Source organism: Acipenser ruthenus, chromosome 13, assembly GCF_902713425.1.
Source record: "Acipenser ruthenus chromosome 13, fAciRut3.2 maternal haplotype, whole genome shotgun sequence".
Classification (NCBI taxonomy): Eukaryota; Metazoa; Chordata; class Actinopteri; order Acipenseriformes; family Acipenseridae; genus Acipenser; species Acipenser ruthenus.
In genome coordinates, this window is record NC_081201.1 from 37,837,483 (window position 1) to 37,860,085 (window position 22,603).

Sequence of the window (22,603 nt, forward strand, 5' to 3'; positions counted from 1 at the left end):
ACACCCCTACAGTATATCACAAATGGGTACACAATGTAAGCCACAAGAATGTAAGGGTGTTACCAAGAGAAATCAAACAGGTCTTTGGGGTTGAGAGAAAGCTAACTGCTGCAGTTGTTTTCAAATCACAGTGTAGCTCAGCAAGCATATCCCAGACTGAGCTAAGCGTTACTTTCACAGGCAGTTTCCAGTTCTGCAATGAATCAGCAAAGTGGAGCACAGTCAGACAGAGCTTGCTGTGCAGGTGAAGTCCCAATCTTTGCTAAGGTCAGTCTGAATGACAGCCCCGGCTGCTGGTTGGTATTCCAAAGACAGTGGACTGCTCAAAGCCGCAGCTAAATGATGATGAATGGTCTCACACTACTTCCAGCCAAAACTACTAACACTCAGCAAGCTTGACAGCTCCGCTTCCTCACTGCAGCTTCTGTTTACAAAATGTGGAGCTCCCAGAATGGAACCGTATTGTTATGTGCACCATGGTCATACACTTTGCTGCCCTTTCATTATTTTGTCGCTTGGTGCTTTTCTAGGTACCCCTGTCCCTAAGCGTCAGCTCTTCCTTAGGGGTATATCTAGCCTATAAATGTTCACTTTATTACAGTTGCTCGTTATTTCATTATTCTGTGTTCTATATAATCATGATAATTTGGGGCTTTAAAACATGGGTAGTTGATTTTGCGATTTAAAAAAAAGGTATCTGTCTAAACAGGCTGTTTTCAACAGGATGTAACTCCTTACAAGAAAGACATTGCCTATTAAACATATTATTTGGCAATGTTGCCCATTTGGGTTTTTCCATAAGTATGTACAGAACTGTATCTGACCTGTATAATAACTTGCAGATCTTCAGTTTTGGCCTATATATACTGTAATTTGTATATAAAGGGATTACCATAAACAGGGCAGTCCTACCAGATACATTGTCTTTAATACAGGATTCAATGAATAATATTTTAGCAATCTAAACTACCTCAAGTAATCTTTCTCCTGTCATGTATTCAACCTGCTTGACAATACTTAAGAAAGGGAATCAGATAATCAGCTTTGTATAATGTCAGAAATGAAGATACATTACAGCATTCCTATTAGTTAGAATATCCGAGATGAGATCACTTACGTCCTTCTGCAACAGTTGTCTCCAGGTGAATGAGATCAGGCTCCTTATCTAAACCCAATACAGACCTAGATGACACAAAAGAGCATGTGGAATAATTGGATTTAGAAAGCATCCAGAAACGAATGACATTCTCGTACACTCAAAAACCAGCATCCTGGTGGATTCTGTTTGTATTTTGGTTGCCTAATGGATTTTATTCCTGCCATGATGATCAACTTCTTTTAGGGCCATTTACAAAATAATTTCTGTGAAAAATACAATTGTCAGTAATGGTAGAAAAATGGTTTGTGTGTGGATTGGGGAATGTTCATTATTAAGTACATCTGCTAGTGGAAATGATTTAATTTACTGTGTGTAATCAGATTTACCGAGCAGTAAGGGAAAGGCTAAGGTAATAACATACAACACCTGGTATTTATTCATCACATACTGCCAAAAAAAAAAACAAAAAAAAAAAACGAACATTCTATTTGGAGCAGGGCAAGAGGGTTATGTTTTAATTCAAATTAAAATCTTTTTGCAAAAAATCATGGAAACCAAATGCAACAGTTAGCTGCAACTGCTAACATACAGCTACGTCAACTGATAGTGTAAGAGAGGTCCTGATTGCATCGTTTCAAGGGGTTCAAGCTGATTTAAGACAGGCTAGTAACTGTTCCCCTCCTGCTACTCAGCGATTGCTGTCAAGAGCCTGTGATCTGCTCTATTAGACTGCTCAAGTTATAAAAAAAAAACTTTACTGCCTATGTGGTGGCAGCACTTTGCCAGTTAACTACGTCTGTATATTCTGTCTCCCACAGTTCAGTAGGGAACTAGGCAAATCATTGAGAAGAAAAGCTCAGGTGGGTCTAATTGCCAAATCAATATGCACTGAGTCTTACTGCCATCCTTGAAGACATCCATGGCTGATTTTTTTCTGGGATCATTGATGATGCATAGGATAATAACTCACCCCCTAGGGTAAACCACAGCTGGGTTTTAGATCTGCCTCTGCTAATAAAATTTAAATAGACCCAAGGAAGTTTTACATTACCATTAAGTTCCCATGAAATTAGGCTTTTTTAACATTGAGCATATCATATCATGATACATTTGAGATAAGATTTACTAAATGGATGTATTACCATTACCATACCATTAAGAACTGAAGCATGGAGTGCAGTGGTCATTAAAGGTGTGGGCACTGAGGAAGCCACAAACACAATCTAGTAGATTTCCAATATTACAATCAGGTCAACAGAGATCCAAAGATGTGTTGTCTTCAATTATTGTATAGGACTGGGAACTGGAAACATGATTTCAATACACAGAGCAGAGGGTAATTTAGTGAAAACATATATTCATTTTAAATCGCAGGAATTAAAGTAGGGTTTGATAGAGACGTGAAACATGAATTCACTATAAATTCAAAAGCAAGATGACTAAAAACAGCTTTTCAGGTAAGAGACTGTATATCCCTATTCAGAGTACATCTTGCACCTAAAAATCCCCCAGCACTTTAGATTATAGGGCATATATGTGTAATTATGTTGTAATAAGATGGTAATTACCCGTGGTAATTATCGCTGTAACTAGTGTGTAATGATATAGAAAGGGCATTGTGAATAACAGTTTGCTACAGTACCTGTTGTAATGGCATGGTAATACCATTTTACAGGCTATTTCAAAGTAATTCTGTACGTAGTATCCACTTCCACCGGGGTTTACCATGCAAAACCAGGGACTATGAGTTGTTTTCACATGTATTACCATATTATTACATGGTTACGTAACTACATAATATAAAGTGCTACCATGTTGTTATCAGTGTAGGGCATCCTTAAGAGCCATTGGTACAAAAATGAGTTACACTGCCTCACCCAGTTTCTACGTTTCATTATATCAGACGTAACATGTTAATTTGAGTACTGACATTCCTACTATTCTCTACATGATGCCTAATGTGTGCATTCAAATGGAAAAGGACATCAATAATGAACAAATAACAAATACTTGAACAACCCCTACTGTATATACAGTAATGCCACGGTGGGGGCAGGCGTTGAGGTGATATGACAGTATCGCTATCTCTTTGATGTCAAGCTGTGGATTAAAAAGTGCCGCTAACAGTCATCAACATATTCAGATTCTATTCATTGCATTAACAGTTTGGGAGGTGATGGGTTCTTGCATTTTTCATCCTCGCTGTATAATATAAGTTGAAACTTGCTCGGTTCAGCAGTCTAATGGTTCTGCTCTTCTGTCCCTTTTACCGGTGGAGTTTCCACTGGGGAGTTCAGCTTCCAGAGCCTTAGCACTGAAGCTCATATCCCTTGTCATAAATCTTACACATGTGCTAAACCAGCTTCCCTCAGGGATCCCTTGCTGCTGCTTGTTACGAGTTTGGCAGTTCCTGCAAAACTGCTCAACTACAGCTTTTTAAGAAGCAGAGGCAGAAATGTTATAAGTGACTACATTTGAAAGCTTCAATATCTCTGAGACATTAACCTGTCATCCAACTAAGCAGCAAGAACACAATAGAGAGGAGAAGAAAAGAGCTAAATATGTCTGTGTTACATAATAATAAAAAAGGTCTCTTGTTGCCTCAAACCATCTGAAATGTACAGCCAGTGATCAAATGTTTCAGCCAACTTCAATGATTCAAGTTGAAATAACTTATAACAGCATTCATAATCAATTTCTAAAAATAATTTTAAAAAAAATCCTACAAAACACATGTCAATACCATACATTCCCAGCCGCGGCTGGAAATTCAAAATTACAGCTATCGGTATGATGAAACGTTGATGACCATGACATGCAGTATACAGTACATCAACACAGTATATACATACAAAGTAGTATAGAATAAGAAATGGCAAGTTTGAGTTTTGAAGCAGTGTCTGAAAGTATTAAAGCCTACTGTATTTACCGGTAGCTTTACTAGGGTCATGCATTAAATGCCACGTCCTCATTACCTATAAAACATTATTTGTTGTGAAATTTAAAAGGCTTTAGTGAACATCAAGGCTATCCACATCACAGGGCCAAAGTTATCCTTCCAGCCTTTAATTCCGAGTGGTGTTACTCTGTTGCAAATCAGTAATCTAGCACAACGCCTTTCTGTAGCTTGAAGCTGAGGTGCAACAGGAGTGCTAAATCCCAAACATCTACGGCTGGGAACATGTTAGTTTGTATACATGAAATGGATATCAGTGTCATAACTAATCATGTGTAAGCAATACAGGATGTAACATTCAAAGGTATAAACAAGTTAAACAATAAGTTATATTTGCAACAGTATGTGAGCCACACATTTAATATTTAGCTATTTATGGCCAGGAGAAAATTGCAAACATGGGTCATCTGCAGTAGGATATTGTCACTGTACAGTAGATTATTTTTTTTTGTTGTTTTTTTTTTTGCAACCAAGATGAGTACAGTACATTACATGTAAAATAAAATAACAAATATATTTTAAAAAAAAACTTCATTCACAGAATCATTTCCTTGGTAATGGTACAGTGAGAAATAAAAGTGCAATTTAGAAAAGCTTAAAACAAAAAATACATTCTTTCTTAAACCTATTTTGACTCAATTCACAAATGGAGATTCCATCAAAGATAGATTTTGGAGTGTGGGAATAAAGTCTCTGGTAAAGACAAGCTCCTCAAACGTGAAATAACAGGGTTCTATTAAATTGGACATGAAATATTGGACAAGCATGAAAGCGTTAAAGTGCCCAGGTGCTTAACTTTCCAAACTTTCCAATCTTTAAATCATATTTAATTGTATTGTAACTTGGAAGAAAACAATTTAGTTGCAGGACCATTCTCTTTGGCACTGGTAAGACAATGTGGGGTATTAACTGTAGATTCACTGTATGTTCTCGTCACCATCTGATCTTAGCACTTGAAATGTTTTCCATTATTGTAGTGATTTCTACTGTTCCGAGTAGCATGCTTTCTATGCTGCATTACATCTGTTCATTCTGCTGTAAGGATACACAAAGATGCAACAGCACAATGGAAATAAATACTGCCTCCATCTTGTGGCCATGCAAGCAATAACAGTCATGGTACTTACAGTTACCATGAACATACACAATATTAGACCATACATGCATGTATTGCCTCAAAGTACTACACTCTGTTTTCTGTCTATGCTTACTTAACCTGTTTATGTTTCATAAGTGAGTACAACATGCATTATATATAAGCTATTATCTATTAAACAATGAGAATGTATTTACCAGTATATACAGATTGCTCTGGATTTTGAACTGTAGCGGGGACAATTTGTCAGAAGGGAAAAGAGGACAAACTAACCTTTTTTTCCCCAGAAAAACCCTGACTAAAGCTATCTTTGATAATTTACTGTATTGCCAAAATAGTTATTATTTGGTGCTGTGTGGTAACTATCGCACCATGACCAAAGTGTGTCTGTCACATGATAGCCACAGTAGGTTTGGATATACAGCACAAAATAATGAATGTCTTGTCCTTAAGGTATTAAAAATAGATGGGCATGTGATGTTGTCTGTTCTCTAGCAACATGAAGAGAACAAAATTGTGCCTACTCTTCTAAATATTCCCTACTTTGACAGGGCAGAGGCCCTATACTGGGAAAATACATGTACTGTTGCTGTAGCTGGCAACCGCCTTGGCTCAAACACTGGGGAGCATCCTTGAGACAAGATGAGATGGTTTACGTTAAATTGGATTGGTGTGGTGTCTTTTGATTGACTCATTGATCGATTAGCCGATCAAATCAATCAGTTGGCCAACTGAGAGCGACACCACACTATAAAAAGAGCAAAGAAAGGGTTCCGTTCAGTGAGGGCCTCAGAGTGGAGTTCTGTAGAGACTCAGAAAGAAGAGTGACAATTAAGAACATAAGAACATGAGAAAGTTTACAAACGAGAGGAGGCCATTCAGCCCATCTTGCTCGTTTGGTTGTTAGTAGCTTATTGATCCCAGAATCTCATCAAGCAGCTTCTTGAAGGATCCCAGGGTGTCAGCTTCAGCAACATTACTGGGGAGTTGGTTCCAGACCCTCACAATTCTCTGTGTAAAAAAGTGCCTCCTAATTCAGAGAAGCTGCTACCTAACCTGTAGGTTTGTTTAAAGAGAAAAATAGTGTTGCTTTCGTAATTAGCTTGTATTCAATTATCTATGATCCTACATGTCATATTTTGACATTTAGAAAGATCTGTAAATACACCACAGTGTGAACTCTTACCAGTAGAATCTGTTTGGAGCTACTCAAAGATCTGTAAATACACCACAGTGTGAACTCTTACCAGTAGAATCTGTTTGGGGCTACTCTCTCGTGAACCAATTGCCATCTCCTCCCAAATTCCACAGAGCTGTACAACTAAAAAAATACAAATAGAAAAAAGAAAGAAAGGTTAGATTCCTAATTGCCTGTATACAGCAGTTTGGATTATATTTATGTCTTATTGCCAACGCGAACGAAATATCCTGGCTGCTCTGAAGAACCCTAATCCTTTCTCTGGCAAGACTTAAAGCAATGACACTATTGTTCGGTGGTTGCAAATACTTTTTTATCACCAGGTTTCAGCTTATTTTACTTATCCATGACAATGTGGAGGTTTTGTTGTTTTGATGGATGGGGACCAACTGGGTTGAAAGATCATACTGGCTTTCGGAAGAAATTTAAACCAATGCCTGGGAAATTTGCATTCAAGATCAGATGTGGATTTAGCTAAATAGAAGTTAAAAGAAACGATAAGGAATTTCAAATTCAAAATGCTATAAGTATTTTAATAGAAGTTAAAAGAAACGATAAGGAATTTCAAATTCAAAATGCTATAAGCATTTTAATTGATTTTATTATTTACAAATTGTGCTTATTGGTTTCAAGACCATATGCTTTACTGCAATTTGAACGCTTTAACCATGCAGAATAAACTATGTTTATTTTCTATGGAAAAAAAAGGCAGCATTGCAAATTGGAAAGAGCTTTTAAATCAATTAGCCATAACGGTATGGTAGAAATAATGAATAGGTACTCCTTGCTGTTAAATTTAGCAATAAATGAATATGCATGATCTCATTAGCATCAGATAACATCACATAATTATAGAACTCTTTGGATATCAATTTTGTGTCTGTTTCTGTTTGATAGCTTTGGAGTGTACAGTGTATGACTTCATTGGCTGGTTTAGTATTTGCTTTTGCCGTTTAGGCACTCGGCTGACATCAATAAAGTTAATAAGCACAAGGTACGGCTTAACTCAGTTTGTTTGGTGAAAGCGTTTATTTGAAATACGTAAGTTGATACATTTTTTGTGGTCACAATGTAAGCAAGGAATTGCATTTTTTTTTTTTCAAATGAACAGTATTTCACAAGAAACCTTGTCCCATTGTTGTCTGTGGTAATATAATATTCTAAATGAGAAATTCAAAACACAATCTTATTGAAGGTAACTTTCAGCATGTCATTTTGATGGTGGTTCATTTTACTTAGCATGTGCTATTGAAGGTTAGGATCCACAACACACTGTACAGCACAATAAAGGTTAAAATCGAAAGCTGGTTTGGCAGTAGCTGCAAGGCAATATAATGTAGGTGCTGATGTCATTTCCCTTACCGGATTGGTATGTTGTTCCAATATTTAGTTCTTATCATTTTCTCTAAATAAGCCTATACCTGGCTTTGAGCCGATCTGAGGTTATCTAGAGAATCCACAGTGTCTGGAACAGAACAGCCTTCTTCATTGTATTCAGAATATACAGTATGACCTTCCAAACCACTGTTTTTTATGGATATATGCGAGTTATCTAATTTTAAACAGCATTTTTATGAACTGTTAAATTATGGAGGAAGCTCAGTATTTTGAAGCATTTACAAAATAGCAAATACATGGTCGTTTTCAATAATGTAATATTGCTGATTATAGCCAATTAATTTTGAGCTGCACTGAGTACAACATCTTTTTTTGTTTAAGAAACTCTACATCGGGCGCTAAATTATGTATAACCGTAGTAACCAAAAATATTTTCCAGTAAAAATTAGAAACTGCTCACTACTTTGCCAGCAAAATGTCAGTAAAGACAATTACATTGGCTATTTAATGTATTTTAAATAAGTAACTGTACATGGTAGAAATTAAATTTATTACAACAACACATTGCTTTCCTTTCCAGGATCATAGTTTTAGAATGTCTATAGAAACATGTTGTCCTTTATGCAGCCATATTAGAAAAAAACAAACAAAAAACATTAAGCAGTACAACTGGAGGTAATCCTTGAAGTACGGGTTTGATTTGCCAGTAATTTAATGTTAATACATAAGGGAGTTACCGAAAGAAAGAAAGAAATCAGTGATCAAGAGCTGGTAACACTGATCCTCTGGGAGAGGCTAGAGGCCCAGGCAGCTGCCTAAACATCTGGAAACTCAGCATGGAAAAATGCTTGAGCCTGTTGATATCAATTTTCATGGAAACATGCATAATTAGAATATTCCCTGCAATCTTTTTAAGGCTGGTAAAGTTTGAGACAGCAGCAGATGTACCCGGAATTACTGTAAAAATTTTAAATGTAAAAAAATCTATTCATTATTATTTAGATATAATTTATTACCTCTGCATGGCTCCCTGGTGAACAGAAATCTCTTTATGCATGAAAATCTGCTGTGACATCATTTTTCCAACAGCTGTATACAACTCTCCTCTTTCGATTGAATTAATGATGTCATCAGGGTTCTCTGGTTTCTGTTGAATGTGGACCACAATGGAATGTATTGATTCAACATTTAATTTTGCAATATTATTATTACCAAATAAGTTAAAGTTAAAGGCCTTTACTAAAACGCTGTGTTCTCAGCAGGTGTTGTTGGACCTAACCATACAGTGCTATCTGCAGTCTCCTTTAAGTCCAGTTTACTTTAAGGGAAGATGCTCAGCCTGCTCTTCATGGCTACATTAGCATGGCATGCTGGTCCACTGGTGTGCCATCTTAACAACTCCCATTAGTTACACTGTCTTTTACAATCTTGGGGACATTACATGATTTCAGGGAATCAATTTTAGTATTTTTTCTCATTTCAAAACTTCATTTTTACTTTTATTGTTCTCTGCTTTCAATTTAAACTCTTATGGTGATAGTAACCTGAAACAAACTAGAAATTATCTTTTATAATGTCAAGCCGACCGCTCAACAAGTTTCTCTTAGCTCTTGCCTATTGGCTTACGCATGTGTGTTGGAGAAGCTGTGGTGTGTTGGAGAAGCTGTGTGACTGTGATTAAGAAGGTATAGTAAATGACTACCACTACCATTTTTTTTTTACCAGATATGAGAAAAGCAGGCACTATAATATTCCTCAGTTTAGATCTTTTTCTAGTTGCTTTGTTAGGATTTTCATTGACATAAAAACAGTCCCATTCTAATTGGCTGGTTTTCAAAATTAAAACAAAAAAGAAGACATCATTGATTTCAGATCAAATCTTTTTTACATATAAAACAGCAACTATTGAATATGTGCCATCAGATTATTGTTATTTCCATTTGCCTTGAAATCCCTTAGTCATATTCATCGTTAACATTAAATAGTACAGTCAAGAAGGACTGCATACTGTAAAACTGGGTTAGAACTGACCACTTTGCATTTAAATCAGCATCTACCTTTTATGTGATTTAACATTTAGAGCATACTTTGGCTTAATTATAGTGCAGTATTAATAATAAAAACAATACAGTGCTAAATGATGTGTGTTCATTCAGTGAGAAAATGTATTGCATTTCAATGATGAATAGAAGCCGTATGCACTGTTCAAGGTGCTGAAACACAACCTGTGTTCTTGTAGGTCTTCTCTTTATTTCCTTGTGTTTACTCTTCAATATTAACTAAAACAGTTACATTCTGCAGCTGCTGTTCTTGGCTAAAAGTGTTTTTTTTGTTTGTTTTTTTTTTAATAGACATCCCAGTGCAATCTGCTGGTGGAGTTGTATTGTTTTGCATCATGTTTTTTTCTCATACCCTTTTAATAAAAAGGCAGCTTATAAAAACCTCTTTATTATATAAGTATATAAGACATTTGCTTTCTCCTGGATTTTATGCATTTTATGCTGTATGAGTCGTGTAGTTCAACAATACAGGTGCTTTGCAAGTCGTGTACCTTTCATATTTTAAGGTAAAAGCATTTAATAAAAATGCACAGCAATGCATACTGATGAAATGTCAATGTATGCCAGTTAATAGTTTACCATTTCTCTAATAAAAACAGGCCACCACACCCCCATTGCAATGAATCACACTCACTCACAGGTTAAATGCAGTCATACATTTCCACAAACTAATATAACTGGCATTGTGGATTTTAAGCGCAAACAATTCCCTGTCTTGTAATGCATGCAGATTACAGTTTACAAACAGATGGTATCAGAGCAAAACAAATCATTTATATCTGTAGCAAGTCTTGGCTTCCATTATGCCAGGTTTTTAAATAGGATTATGTATTTTGCATTCTAATCTGCCTTTGATGTAAAGGTGCATCATGGCTTGGGACAGCAGTGTGAAGTAGTGGTTAGGGCTCTGGACTCTTGACCGGAGGGTCGTGGGTTCAATCCCAGGTGGGGGACACTGCTGCTGTACCCTTGAGCAAGGTACTTTACCTAGATTGCTCCAGTAAAAACCCAACTGTATAAATTGGTAATTGTATGTAAAAAAATAATGTGATATCTTGTAACAATTGTAAGTCGCCCTGGATAAGGGCATCTGCTAAGAAATAAATAATAATAGTTCATTCATGGCTGCTGCTGTTAATAACTATTGCTATTGGTGTGACATGTACATGAAATAATCGAAACAACAAGGCTGGAGAATAACAAACATAAATGCAGCTTCCGTCCTCAAGTCCAAAACATATTTGTAAAGGAATATGCATACAGTTTGTGCCAGACTTGACTCTCCAGTATCTCTCCAATGCTCAATAAATTCTTCAACTGTGCTCTTATAACAAATAGTCCAACTGATCTAAGCAATCATATGTGCAGCAACACACACCGAAACATGAGCAATGCACAGGGGTGTTTTACTAGATTTAGGGCATGACGTAAACAAAGACTGGATTGTCGGATTTGAACCAGCAACTCTGTAATCTCCAGCACAGCCGTCATTGAGTTTAAACACATCACCATTTACCAATAGAGTCTGTCACATTATGTTCACATCTAAGTGATTTTCTTCAATATCCTAGACAGTAATTGTGTGTGCCCCCATCCCTGGGAAACAAATGAGGCATAGTCAGTATCAACATATTTCATTAACTTTTTTCATTGTATTCTTAAAGTAGAATGTAAAAGTGGATAATAGATAGCTCAATGAACAATTGTTTAATGGTACCATTACAGTCATAAAACAGATTTTGAATTCTCCAACCTCACTCTGGAAGATCTAACATAATAGGAAAGAAAAAAAAGAAAATCAGCTTAAAAGTGCTGTATCTCATTACACTGAAAATCAATACAACTCTACCAGGAGACTTTATCTTGAATTTGTCAATTATTCAACCCTGCACACAAAAAATAAGCTTGCTGTTTAAGATGGAACTACAGAGACTTAAAGCAGTGTGTTTATTTATTTCTTACCCTTTTGGGCACAGTCTGCATTTACAACAAAGGGGCTCCTTTACCAGCAATAACATAGAGGGTGTAAATAACTCCTAACTAGAGAATGGTCAGATATTTGTATAGCACACAGTGCCACCTTATGGGCAAATCTTGTTACTACAGTACAGTTGATAAGTTAATGAATGACTAAATAATAACTAAAGTGAATGATGTGTCTTTTGCAGTAAAAGATTGATTTGTTTACTATAAAAACAAGTTAAAGTTAAAAAAAAAAAAAATACATATAAACTCACCCAGGAGATGAATAAACACAGTGAACTATAAAAGCCATAGCAATTCTACAGAAATGTCACGGAAAGACCATGCAAAGTAAACATTACTGATATTAAAATTTGGATGCCGTTAAAGCTGTAAAATAATGAGATGTGCCATCTTCAATGGGGAACTGAAATATGAACTGCCTAGTTTTGGACTGTGTGAGACGTTCAGTGGTGTAGTCCTAAATCTAAAAGTACCGGAACGCCAATTAAAATATGTATTTTCTTAAACAATAATTACACAAATTCACTTTTTTTTTGTGCATTGAACTTGAGGTAACATTTAATAGGTAACGCATGTATCTTGCGTGCAACTTTTATATGCTACTCCCCCTTGACCAGTGTTGCCAGATTGGTGGTTTTCCAGCATCTAACGGATAAATGTTGTCTTTGGTGGTTTGTTTATTTTTTGGCTATTTTTATCATGCATGCTTTTTTCTATTCCTTTCGATTATGAGGTCATCACCAGCGCAGAACTTCAATCCCCACAATGCCCTGTTCAGTGTTTCATGTCCTCCCCCTGACTTTTTTCTGGAGCTCTGCATCCAATAAACGTAGGAATCGCACAAAAGCTCAGTTATTTTTTATTCGTCATCAATGTAAGAACTGTATCAGTACAATTAGAATAGTTTTTGTTTTTAAATGTATTTGTAAAAGATTTCCGCCAACAGCTCTGGACAATTACATTTTACACGACATTCTGGATACATTTCTTCCTCGATCTCATCAGATAAAACAAAAACAGCGGTTCTAGTACTGTAAACGGATTCAGTTTCTTAAGTCAAGGTTCTGCCTATAGAAAAAAATACCGTTCCGGCTTGTCTACACCAGTGGACATTGTCTCAACCATGACATCACACTTCTGGTGGACGTTTCTCACCTTTAGGTCGTGGCTGTAAGCCAGGATCCAGTCTTCTTGCTTGGGATGAAACAGTAGGCTCAGAATGTAGAAGCTCAGTCGATACTTCTGATAGGTGGCCCCTTCATCCGAGCTGATGAGCAAGCTGCTTTCGATCTCCGGGTCAGTCAGCAGCATTATCTGAAACGGATAACATGAAAGACATTTTAAAACAGCAGCAAAACAGGAAAGAAAAGCAATAACTTGTCAGTTGATACTACTTCTACCCCGATGGAAAATTAATGATATAGATTTATACATCATTACTATGACAGCATTTAGCTTTAGATTGTATTAATCTTGTATTAAACCTTTCTTACTCAAAGAACCAGTAAGCCTTCAGTGAACTCCCTTCTTCAGAGTAATGTGGCATCGTGACAAACGTGCGCAAAAAACTGTAAGGCAGTTATTTCTAGTTGAGACTTTTTTTTCCCTACATTCTATTTCTGCGTATGTAATTTGCATGACTCATTAGTTAAAACTCACTGAACTATTTTACCAGTCATGACACTATTAAAGCAGATTAAATGTGTGTCCTGATTCAAATAGCACTGGCATTGACTTAAGATCTTGTATTCAAACTGGATTACGATGCCAAAAATATTTTCAGGGAAAATATAAAAATTATTTACAACTTACTGAAACTCAAATATAGATATGACAAGGAACTCATAAAAACTGCAAATGGAATTAATAATACATGTTTCCCAGAGTGTGTGTGTGTGTAAATAAATAAATACAAAAAGGCTTGAACAAAATACCATCACTGAGAATAAAAACACACAACTAACTGCATCTGTCTGTGGGGACTCGCTGCGGTGAGGATAAAAAACACAACTGGATATTCCAAACTGGGGGGAAATAAATAAAAATAATAATAATGAATTGCATCGTAACATCCTTTAACCTTGTGTTTGCATTTCACTGAATTCTCAGTAGTATTGGTTTGAAACAACAACAGGGAGTGCCGGTGTTTCAGTACTTTGTACTTTATATTTGTAATAAACTGTAATTTAGTAAATTAATATGACATTTAATAACCATAATGAACTACTACAATTTACAGTAGATTGAGTTTAATCATCTGCCAGTGTTGGATGCAGACTTAAAACCTTCTGATGCAAGGTTCAACGCACTTCAGGAAGAACAAAATATATAAACCAAAGTGCCTAGGCTTGCAATTTTGCTTTTGCAAGACTTGCTGTTCACTCTCAAATGCATTTTGCAATCTTACCGAGTTTACAATGCAGAAAATACATTAGGAGATTTAATTTTGGGGTTACTTGCATTTTTATTGATTTCACACTCAAGCACTGCAGGCGCTACACAGATGTTCCAAGTTAAAATGTATTGCAATCTGAAAATCAATGCATCACAGCGAAGGATATGAATGGGTAATAGAGGTTCTATAAGCTTCTTCTTTGGGCCATATATTCTGTCAGTGACAGTCTGACCTTCAGTTCTTATGCAGCTTACTGGAGAGGTCAGGGTGGCTTCAATGATCAGTGCTGGTCACTATCTTCAGAAGGTGCATCAACACGAATATATGATTCGTGTTTTATTTGCATCTGACACTTAGGAAAATAGAATGTTACATATGTACATATAGTATATTTGGTATGCATTTTAAACATTTGAACAAAAAAGAATTACATTTGTTTGTTCACCAATAGTTTCATAATATACTGTAAAATATTATTTCAAATCTGTTTATTTTAAATAATTCCAGCTGACTTTAAAATCATTATTTGGTCATGGCTTGCAAACAAGTCATTAAGTGCTACATAAACAGCATATTTTGGAAAGGCAAATTTGAATCTAAGCATCTGGGAATTAATGAATTCATGAAAAAAAGACAAATGCCAGGATGTTTCTCTATAAAATACTCATATTTTTGTTGCCTCTAGCATTAGCATGTTACAGAAAAAAATACTTTATTTGTCCTCTCAGAAATAATGACTATATTCCTTTAGGGGCACAGAGATCGCAGTGTGGTCACACTCCAGACAATGTTTACCCTCTCTGCTTCTTTTAAACACTGTACAGAAATTGCTACGGGAGTTTTATCAACCCACAAGCAGAAGGCTTGATCTTTTACTGCAGCTAAGCAACATATTTCCCCGCTAAAGATGGTACACCATAAACCATTCAGACTTCCAACCACACTGGACCATTTCATCTCCAATAACCAATACAAAAATGCAAAGGGCTCATAACCATGCCAATAACCATGACAAACAAAATCCACCCTATTTATACACCTGTGGTTGGAGCCTAAATTAATCATTTAATCATGTATTCAATTCACGGCTCCAGCTACATTACCTGTCATCCTTTATTTCACACACACACAGACATCCCTGTGCTCACATACCAACATACCTTTTTAATCTGCACGTGAAGTGATTGTGTAATCCCCATGCCGAAATACAAATATTTAAATCACCCGTGCTACATAACCCACACTCCGTGCACCAATACATACACATGACATAAAACATAACATAAAATACGCACAAGGGCGGGCTCCCCACCACACGTCCCCACAATATATGCCTCCCATGATCCCTTGAAGCTGCTTGTACTGCGCTTACACACGCCTGTTTCATTCAAATCACTGAAGAGCAGCAATCCCTTCCCACTCTTCTAAACAAAAAAAAAAGTAAAGAATTTGCTTATGAAAAAAACATAAACACCCCCTCATCATTACCTCATTATCATTACCTATGCAAACACCCGCCCTCACCAGACTACAGTATATTTCGAATTAGTTCATAGCAAGGGGTGACGTCCAAGTAATCATCCACACAGAGCAAATTAATTTAATTCTTAGCAACAGTTCCCACTGCAGGCCTGCTCTGCAAAACTAACAGCTTGTGCTATGCTTAGACTTGAATGGCAATTAATTCGTAAAAAGAACAATCACGCTGGTTTATGTAGAGGGCTAGTGCAGTTGTGAGAAAGGTTTGCTTCAGCTTAGTTTAGTCTGCACTCTATCATGTACTGTATAACTTCAAACACACACTTAACATTTCCAGGGATGCTAAACAAAACCCAAAACATAATCTTTATTCATGTTCTTTTACCGTTTAAGCACAGAGGAGTTAATAATCCCCAATTGTTTCAAAAAGATGTATGTGACTGAATATGAGTATAGGTTTTCCTGGTTTAATCACCAGGTGGAATGGGGAAGAGCAGACAGAGTGGGCAGAACTGGTGTAGGGTTGAGGTAGTTTTCAGTTGTAATCATTACCACATTTAGAAATGACTCACACAGAATGTTTCCCTGCTAGCTACAGCCAGTCCTGAACCAACTCCCCAGTAATGTTGTTGAAGCTGACACCCTGGGATCCTTCAAGAAGCTGCTTGATGAGATTCTGGGATCAATAAGCTACTAACAACCAAACGAGCAAGATGGGCTGAATGGCCTCCTTTCGTTTGTAAACTTTCTTCTGTTCTTCTTATGTTCTTAATTGTCTCAAAAGCCTTTCTATGGAACAATTGGCCATCTAGTGGCTGTATTTGGTACTGCACAACATTGTAACTGCACCAAACACCCATGTGTCATTTATCTGAATTATTATTCTTTCTATAAACAAACAGTTCTGTGCCTTTTTGTTTTTACAAAACTGGTGTACAGAGTTACACACCATATACTGTAGAATAACTAACACAAATACATGTATATACAGTTTAAACTGTGTGCAAGCAGTTCCTGAGATGATGCCTTCCTCAGCCAACCAGGTGTCAATGCTATGAAATTGTTGTTTTGTCTATCATCTAGAGATGAAGTACACTGGCAAACATTATCTGTATCTAAAATAGTTTCTGAGATAAAGGTGTTGTAATGTTACCTGCTGCAGTTTAATGTACTGTACTAAAACATACAGCATGCATGCACTTGGTGTACTTAAAATACATGCAGTATACCATGTTACCATGATGCAGGGCTAATTCCCCAGTTCTTGTTTTTGAGAGAAGCATTTGCTTCTTCAATTTCTATCCTCAGCAAGGTTACACTACTTGAAATGTTGGTCGCACTCAGTGGCAGTGTTTGCCCCACAGTGGCCCCATGGCTTGTGGCATATTGATACAAAGAAGGGTAACATGGCTAATAAGTCATTCATTCTGATGAATCCAATTATTTTTTGTTTTAGTAACTGAGCCACAACAACAGGGGCCCCCTTGCTACCCCAGGCCCCATGCAATTGCATGGGCTGCGTGTACCTAAAACCGCTACTGGTTGTACTGCAGGTTCCTTGATTCTTCACTCTCCATCTCATTGTGCTTATTGCAGGCCTCCTCAGATCAAGCTTGGGGGCTAACAGGTGCTTTTTTTCAGTGCTTCACTGGTCATTTCTAACATATCATACTCACACAGTTTCTAGCCCTGGATGATTCAAGATCACTTCATTTCCTCACAGCGATGCAGGATTCATTGAGTTTACGCTCTCAGACATTTCCAAGAGACATTTTAGAACACAGCAAAAAAAATGCAGGCCTGCTGGTAAATTTAGTGCACCCAAGATGTTAGCAGGATAACTTAAAGCAAGGCATTTGGAAAGCTAAGTCTACCAAATCACTCTGTACTGAGAACTTTAACAATCCTGTCACTAAACAGGACTGTTTTCCCAAAGAAATTAAGGAACTATTGCTGGAAGCTAACATGAGACATTTAACATGGAACAAGCTAATGTATGCCTTTGTTTCATCTAGAATAGATTATTGTAATGCTCTGTTTACTGGTATTCCTAAACGTGGGGTGTCTCGTTTACTGCTAGTTCAAAACACTGCTAAAACCAAAGAGCATATTACCCCTGTCTTCGCTTCTTTGCACTGGCTCCCTGTGCAGTTTAGAATTGATTGTAAGATTTTGCTTTTAACTTATAAAGCCCTAGATAGATTAGCACCAAGTTATTTACAGGAATTGTTGACCCCTTACAATCCAAGTCATACTCTAAGATCGCAGGATGTGGGGCTGCTGGTTGTTCTGAGAGTGAATAAAGATGGTGCGGGAGGTAGAGAGGGCCTTCTCTTGTAAAGCCCCAATGCAGGGTATCTTTCTACTTTTAAAACAGCATTGAAACCCCATTTTTATAAAATTGCCTTTTTACTATAATTTTAGCACTGACTGTGCATTGTTTTAGATTTTGCACTGTTTTATAGGAATTATCTTTGCCTTTTAAATATTATATAATATTGTAAAATGTTGTAAAGCGCCTTGAGGTCCTTGCGATGAAAGGCGCTATATACATGTAAATACATATATAAATAAAAACATTTAGTGTAACGTTGATCTACAGACACAGAAGGGACTGTCAGTCTGTGACACTGCCTAGATTACCTCAACCACACTAATGCAGGCATCAGGGTTAACTGAGGAGGAACATCTGTCTAAGCTAAAAATGACACTGTTTGTATACATTTTATAAATAATCAATCAAATGGGTCCAACTTGGTTTCTGGAATGGTGTTTTTTTTCCATTTGAATGCAGTATATTTTGGAATGCATGCTCATTATAAAGAGATGCAGCATACAGATGAAGAAGGGTTGAAAAGCTCTGAAACCGTGAAGACCCCCACTGAGAGGCAACATTCAGAGGCCACCCACCTGCATGTTGTTTTGCGATTCACAAAGCTGTGTTTGTTACAGCACAACATAAGCATGGAGATGGTCATTTGGGGCCACTGCATTTAGAGAATTTATTGTTTCAAAATATTCAAATTACTCCGAACAATAAGATCAGTTATTTTCTTTGGGTGCAGGAAAAAAACTGAAAACAGTTGGAAAAGGGAACAATAAAATCAATTCAAAAAACCATGGAAGATACTGTGCATTTGGAGATGAGACAATCTGCTACGGAATGTTAAATGAACTTTCTTGACACTTGATTCACAAAGACCTGCCGTCTTGAAATGTCCATATACATTAGGCTGTTTGACTAGCACAGCAAAAAGTACCCTTCCCACTGAAATAACAAGCTTTTTACATGACAGCACAATGCACTCAGAAGCCTACCTTGCAAACTGCTTCTCAGGGCTGGCAGGAGGTATAATTCCAGTGCAGGTTGAGCTTTAACTCATGAGCACTATCACAGGAAAATTTATTTTTAACGTGTAAATCTTTTTGCACGATATACATAAGCACAATTGTATCAGAAAAGGGTCAGAGTTAGGGCTAGGAGTATAGTTCTATCTTGCCAAAAATATATACACATTAAGTACATTGTAACTATGCATAATAACACTGTAATGATGTGTAAGTACTGTGGCAAAGTGGGGTGTGCTTTGCCACGCTTTGGGTCCTTTTACAATGTCTTCTACTAAAAAACTCTCACAAACAAAGATGAAACAGGGCAGTGCCTGTATCTTTATTTAAACACAAAACAAAACAAAAGCCTAACTCCTTCTAGGAGGGCTAAACTAGACTTTTCAAGTCCTAAACTATACTGGATGGCTAAGCCGTTTACCAGTCACTCAAAACTCTTTTTAAGTATCACAATACCTTTCCAGGTCTGACCTACACAGGCTTCTTCCAGGCCTTAGCCTTAACACAGACAACCTAACAAACATTTCAGCTGGTTTATATACCTGCCTGTCCAATTACCAGGCAGATGTCCCTCATTAAATTAGTGGCAGGTGATTCTGATAAAAGAATGAATCAACAAAGCAATTAAATAATTACACAATTAAACATGTGGCTGTGTAAAAACAGCCACAAAACACCTTCCACATGTGCAGGGCCTCTGCTCTGTCACAGTACACATGTACTAACTACTATGTAAATACACAGTACTTAGAGACAACTCATGTAAAGTGTTACCCTAATACATGTGTAGGCGCTTTTAAAGTCGTGTATCACTCTTTCATTTTCACTGAGCAAATCGACAATCAAGTGTTTAAAAAGCATTAAAACTCTGGCTGCTTGATCGACAGTCACATCTATGCCAATACCACACAGTATTTAAAAATACTTAGTAAAACAAAACGGGTAAACCACAGTCACTCGTTTATATCTTACCTTTCTCTTGTTGTTAGGGCTAACATACAAGTAGCTCAAAATGGTCTTCAGTCCCACTTTGTCATTAAGTTTTTCATAAGTGGTTCCATAGTCAGTTGACCTGAAATGTAATCAGAAGACTTCATTAAATCGGTTCCATCAATCACCAGCAGGGTATTTTAACAAGCTAAAAAGCAATGGACTAAAGTTGCTCATTTACATTGCTATTGTTTTGCAGGCAATATTGCTACTCAGACTGAGGGCCAGCATTACTCATGAACAGCATGAATAAATATGTAATTTAGAAGATAAATATGATATCTTCTCACATTCTAGCATGATGTTTTGACCACTGATGTAATCATAGGTACACTTAAAAAAAAGAGTAATTACTTGTAAATGCCCTGACTAGAAAAAAAGTGAATGTATGAAATGCAAAGTAGCAATTTAAACCTCATAGATTTCATCCATAACTAAAAACTCTCATGTGTGAGACCAGAATGAGTACTATTGTCTGTAAATATATACATCATTATTATTATTATTATTATTATTATTATTATTATTATTATTATTATTATTATTATTATTAATTTCTTAGCAGACAGTACATATAATACTATAAGGAACGCCATACTGTGACATACTGTAAACTCTGTATGTTGCTAAATTTGACAGCTGTTAATTCGATCATGAATAACATGGCTCTCAAGATCTGTTTAAGACACATTTAAAAATTAAAAATCCTTTCTTTTTTTTTACTTGCAGAAAAGGCAGAATACTTCTCAAACCTCAGTGTTTTTTTTTTTTTTTATGAAGACCTACTGTGATAGACTTCTTTCTCTGTTGAATGAATTTGCTCAGGTCTGACAGGGAGGCTGGTTTCACAGGTATGAACAGCAGACATTTTTATCTTGCCTGTGGCCATTATCAAGCAGTCTACTGGTATATTATTTTCTTAATAATCAGTGTGACAGGGTGGCGTCACGCCCCAGCTGTAACTGGAAGGAAGAGACTCAGAAGGAAGAAGCTGCAGGTTAAGCGCTATTACGCACGTTTAATAACATTTACACTAAACAAAACACATTAACAAACAAAAAGGCACAAGGGCCAAAACAAAAAACTCATGAACATACAGCAAGCACAGCACGACGCACGACGCACCGGCACCTGCACTGACATTAACGTCTAACACCTGTGATTACCCCGTTTATACACCTGTGGCTCATTAACCATTAATCATTAAATTATGGCCCCAGCCACACTGCCACATGTTTTCTGGTAGGAAGGACTTTAACCCCCTCCCTGCCAACCCAGTATCCCAGCAGGCTTTCACCCTGCCACACTAATATAACAGAGAAATTAGATAAAAAGGGGTAACACATTGTGATACAACATTACGTACCATACAGTCAGCTGCCTAAACAGTTTCAAAACCGTATTCCCACAAATAAACAGTTTATTTTCTGTGTGCCTCTATGATGTTTATCATCTTCTTGTGCTTAAGAAAATGACGTATCTCCATGTGTCAGCAGAGATATACATCTGTACGTAGCTGGGGGGTGAACTTGAACATAAAATACAGTATTTATAGCTTCTCCTGGGGTGAGCAGGAAAGCTGATAATTTGCTCCACAGATTCTTAAGCCAGGACAATGTCTGGCACAAAAAAGATGCATGTTTGGAAAATGCGATAAAAGGGTGTGCTTTAGAATTAATACAGCATCAAACTTCAGATGGATAGACTAGCAGCAAAACAGATGAGACCATTCTGGTGACTACACAATCAAGAAGGAGCATCTCCATATCGGTGAAATCGATGGTTTAAGACCAAGATAAAAACCATCATTTTAGGAAGAGGGGAATGATGATGAAGAAGCTCTTTGCCTTTGTGGATGGGTTTCCATTGCATGTTCTTATCTTCCACTTTTTAATGGGATTTTTAATTTTTAATTTTTTGGTATTTGTGTCCTTACATGTGCCAGCCTCTCCTTTGAAAGGTGATCATATCCAAGGTTGGGTTATTAAATGTGCCCCATCAAGCTATAAACAAGGAATGATTGCAGACAAGCCCATCATTCTCTCCTGCATTTTAAATGGAGTCCCCTTTTAAATTTAAAACCATGACAGCTGTTTTCTCTTATCCCAATCACAGCAACGTTCAAACTTGTGAAAAGTGACGACTCCGGAGTAATGGAATAAGTAGGGTTAAATGATAAAGGTAAACCTGCTTCACTTGCAATCATTCGGTTGTCCCTATATTGAGACGTGAATCACTTTTTCTATGTCTCCTTAATCTTGTATATTGAATCTTATTTGCTTTCAATACGGATGACAGTTTTGGTTCTCAGTTAATTGCTCACTGTCTTAGTATTATTAATATCCTGTATAACACTAATAAAAGGTACCATACATGTGTATCCATGGCCAGATTAACCCATCACTGGACGTGAACGCTGGACGTGAACGCTTGATGTTTTTGAACAGTATTTATATGTAATAAAATGAATGTTTTTTAAAAGAAAGAAAATGTTCAATCAAAGGCTTTCTTGTATTGAGCAACTCAGGAGGCTGAACGTACTGTATATCTAGAAAATTAGTGGTGTTAAATGTGCTGTTTTATTTTGCCACAGAATTAGTTTTGTGTTATTTAAAATATTTATTGCAAGCTGCAACAGTACTCAATGGCAGTGCCTGA

At 36.8% G+C, this 22,603-nt stretch overlaps 1 protein-coding gene across 2 annotated transcripts in view; it reads right to left on the reverse strand.

Moving 5' to 3' along the window:
• LOC117418562 (VPS10 domain-containing receptor SorCS1-like) overlaps positions 1-22,603 on the reverse strand; it is a 113,102-nt gene that overhangs the window by 34,627 nt on the left and 55,872 nt on the right. For both annotated transcript variants that reach the window (XR_009306797.1, XM_058985280.1), the window contains exons 3-6: positions 19,928-20,027; positions 12,889-13,047; positions 6,399-6,472; positions 1,118-1,182 (exon numbers count right to left, since the gene is read on the reverse strand). Coding sequence is in view for 1 of the 2 variants with exons in the window: in XM_058985280.1 (XP_058841263.1) it covers positions 1,118-1,182; positions 6,399-6,472; positions 12,889-13,047; positions 19,928-20,027 (398 nt within the window). In the remaining variant the exon portion in view is untranslated. The remainder of the gene's footprint in view (positions 1-1,117; positions 1,183-6,398; positions 6,473-12,888; positions 13,048-19,927; positions 20,028-22,603) is intronic.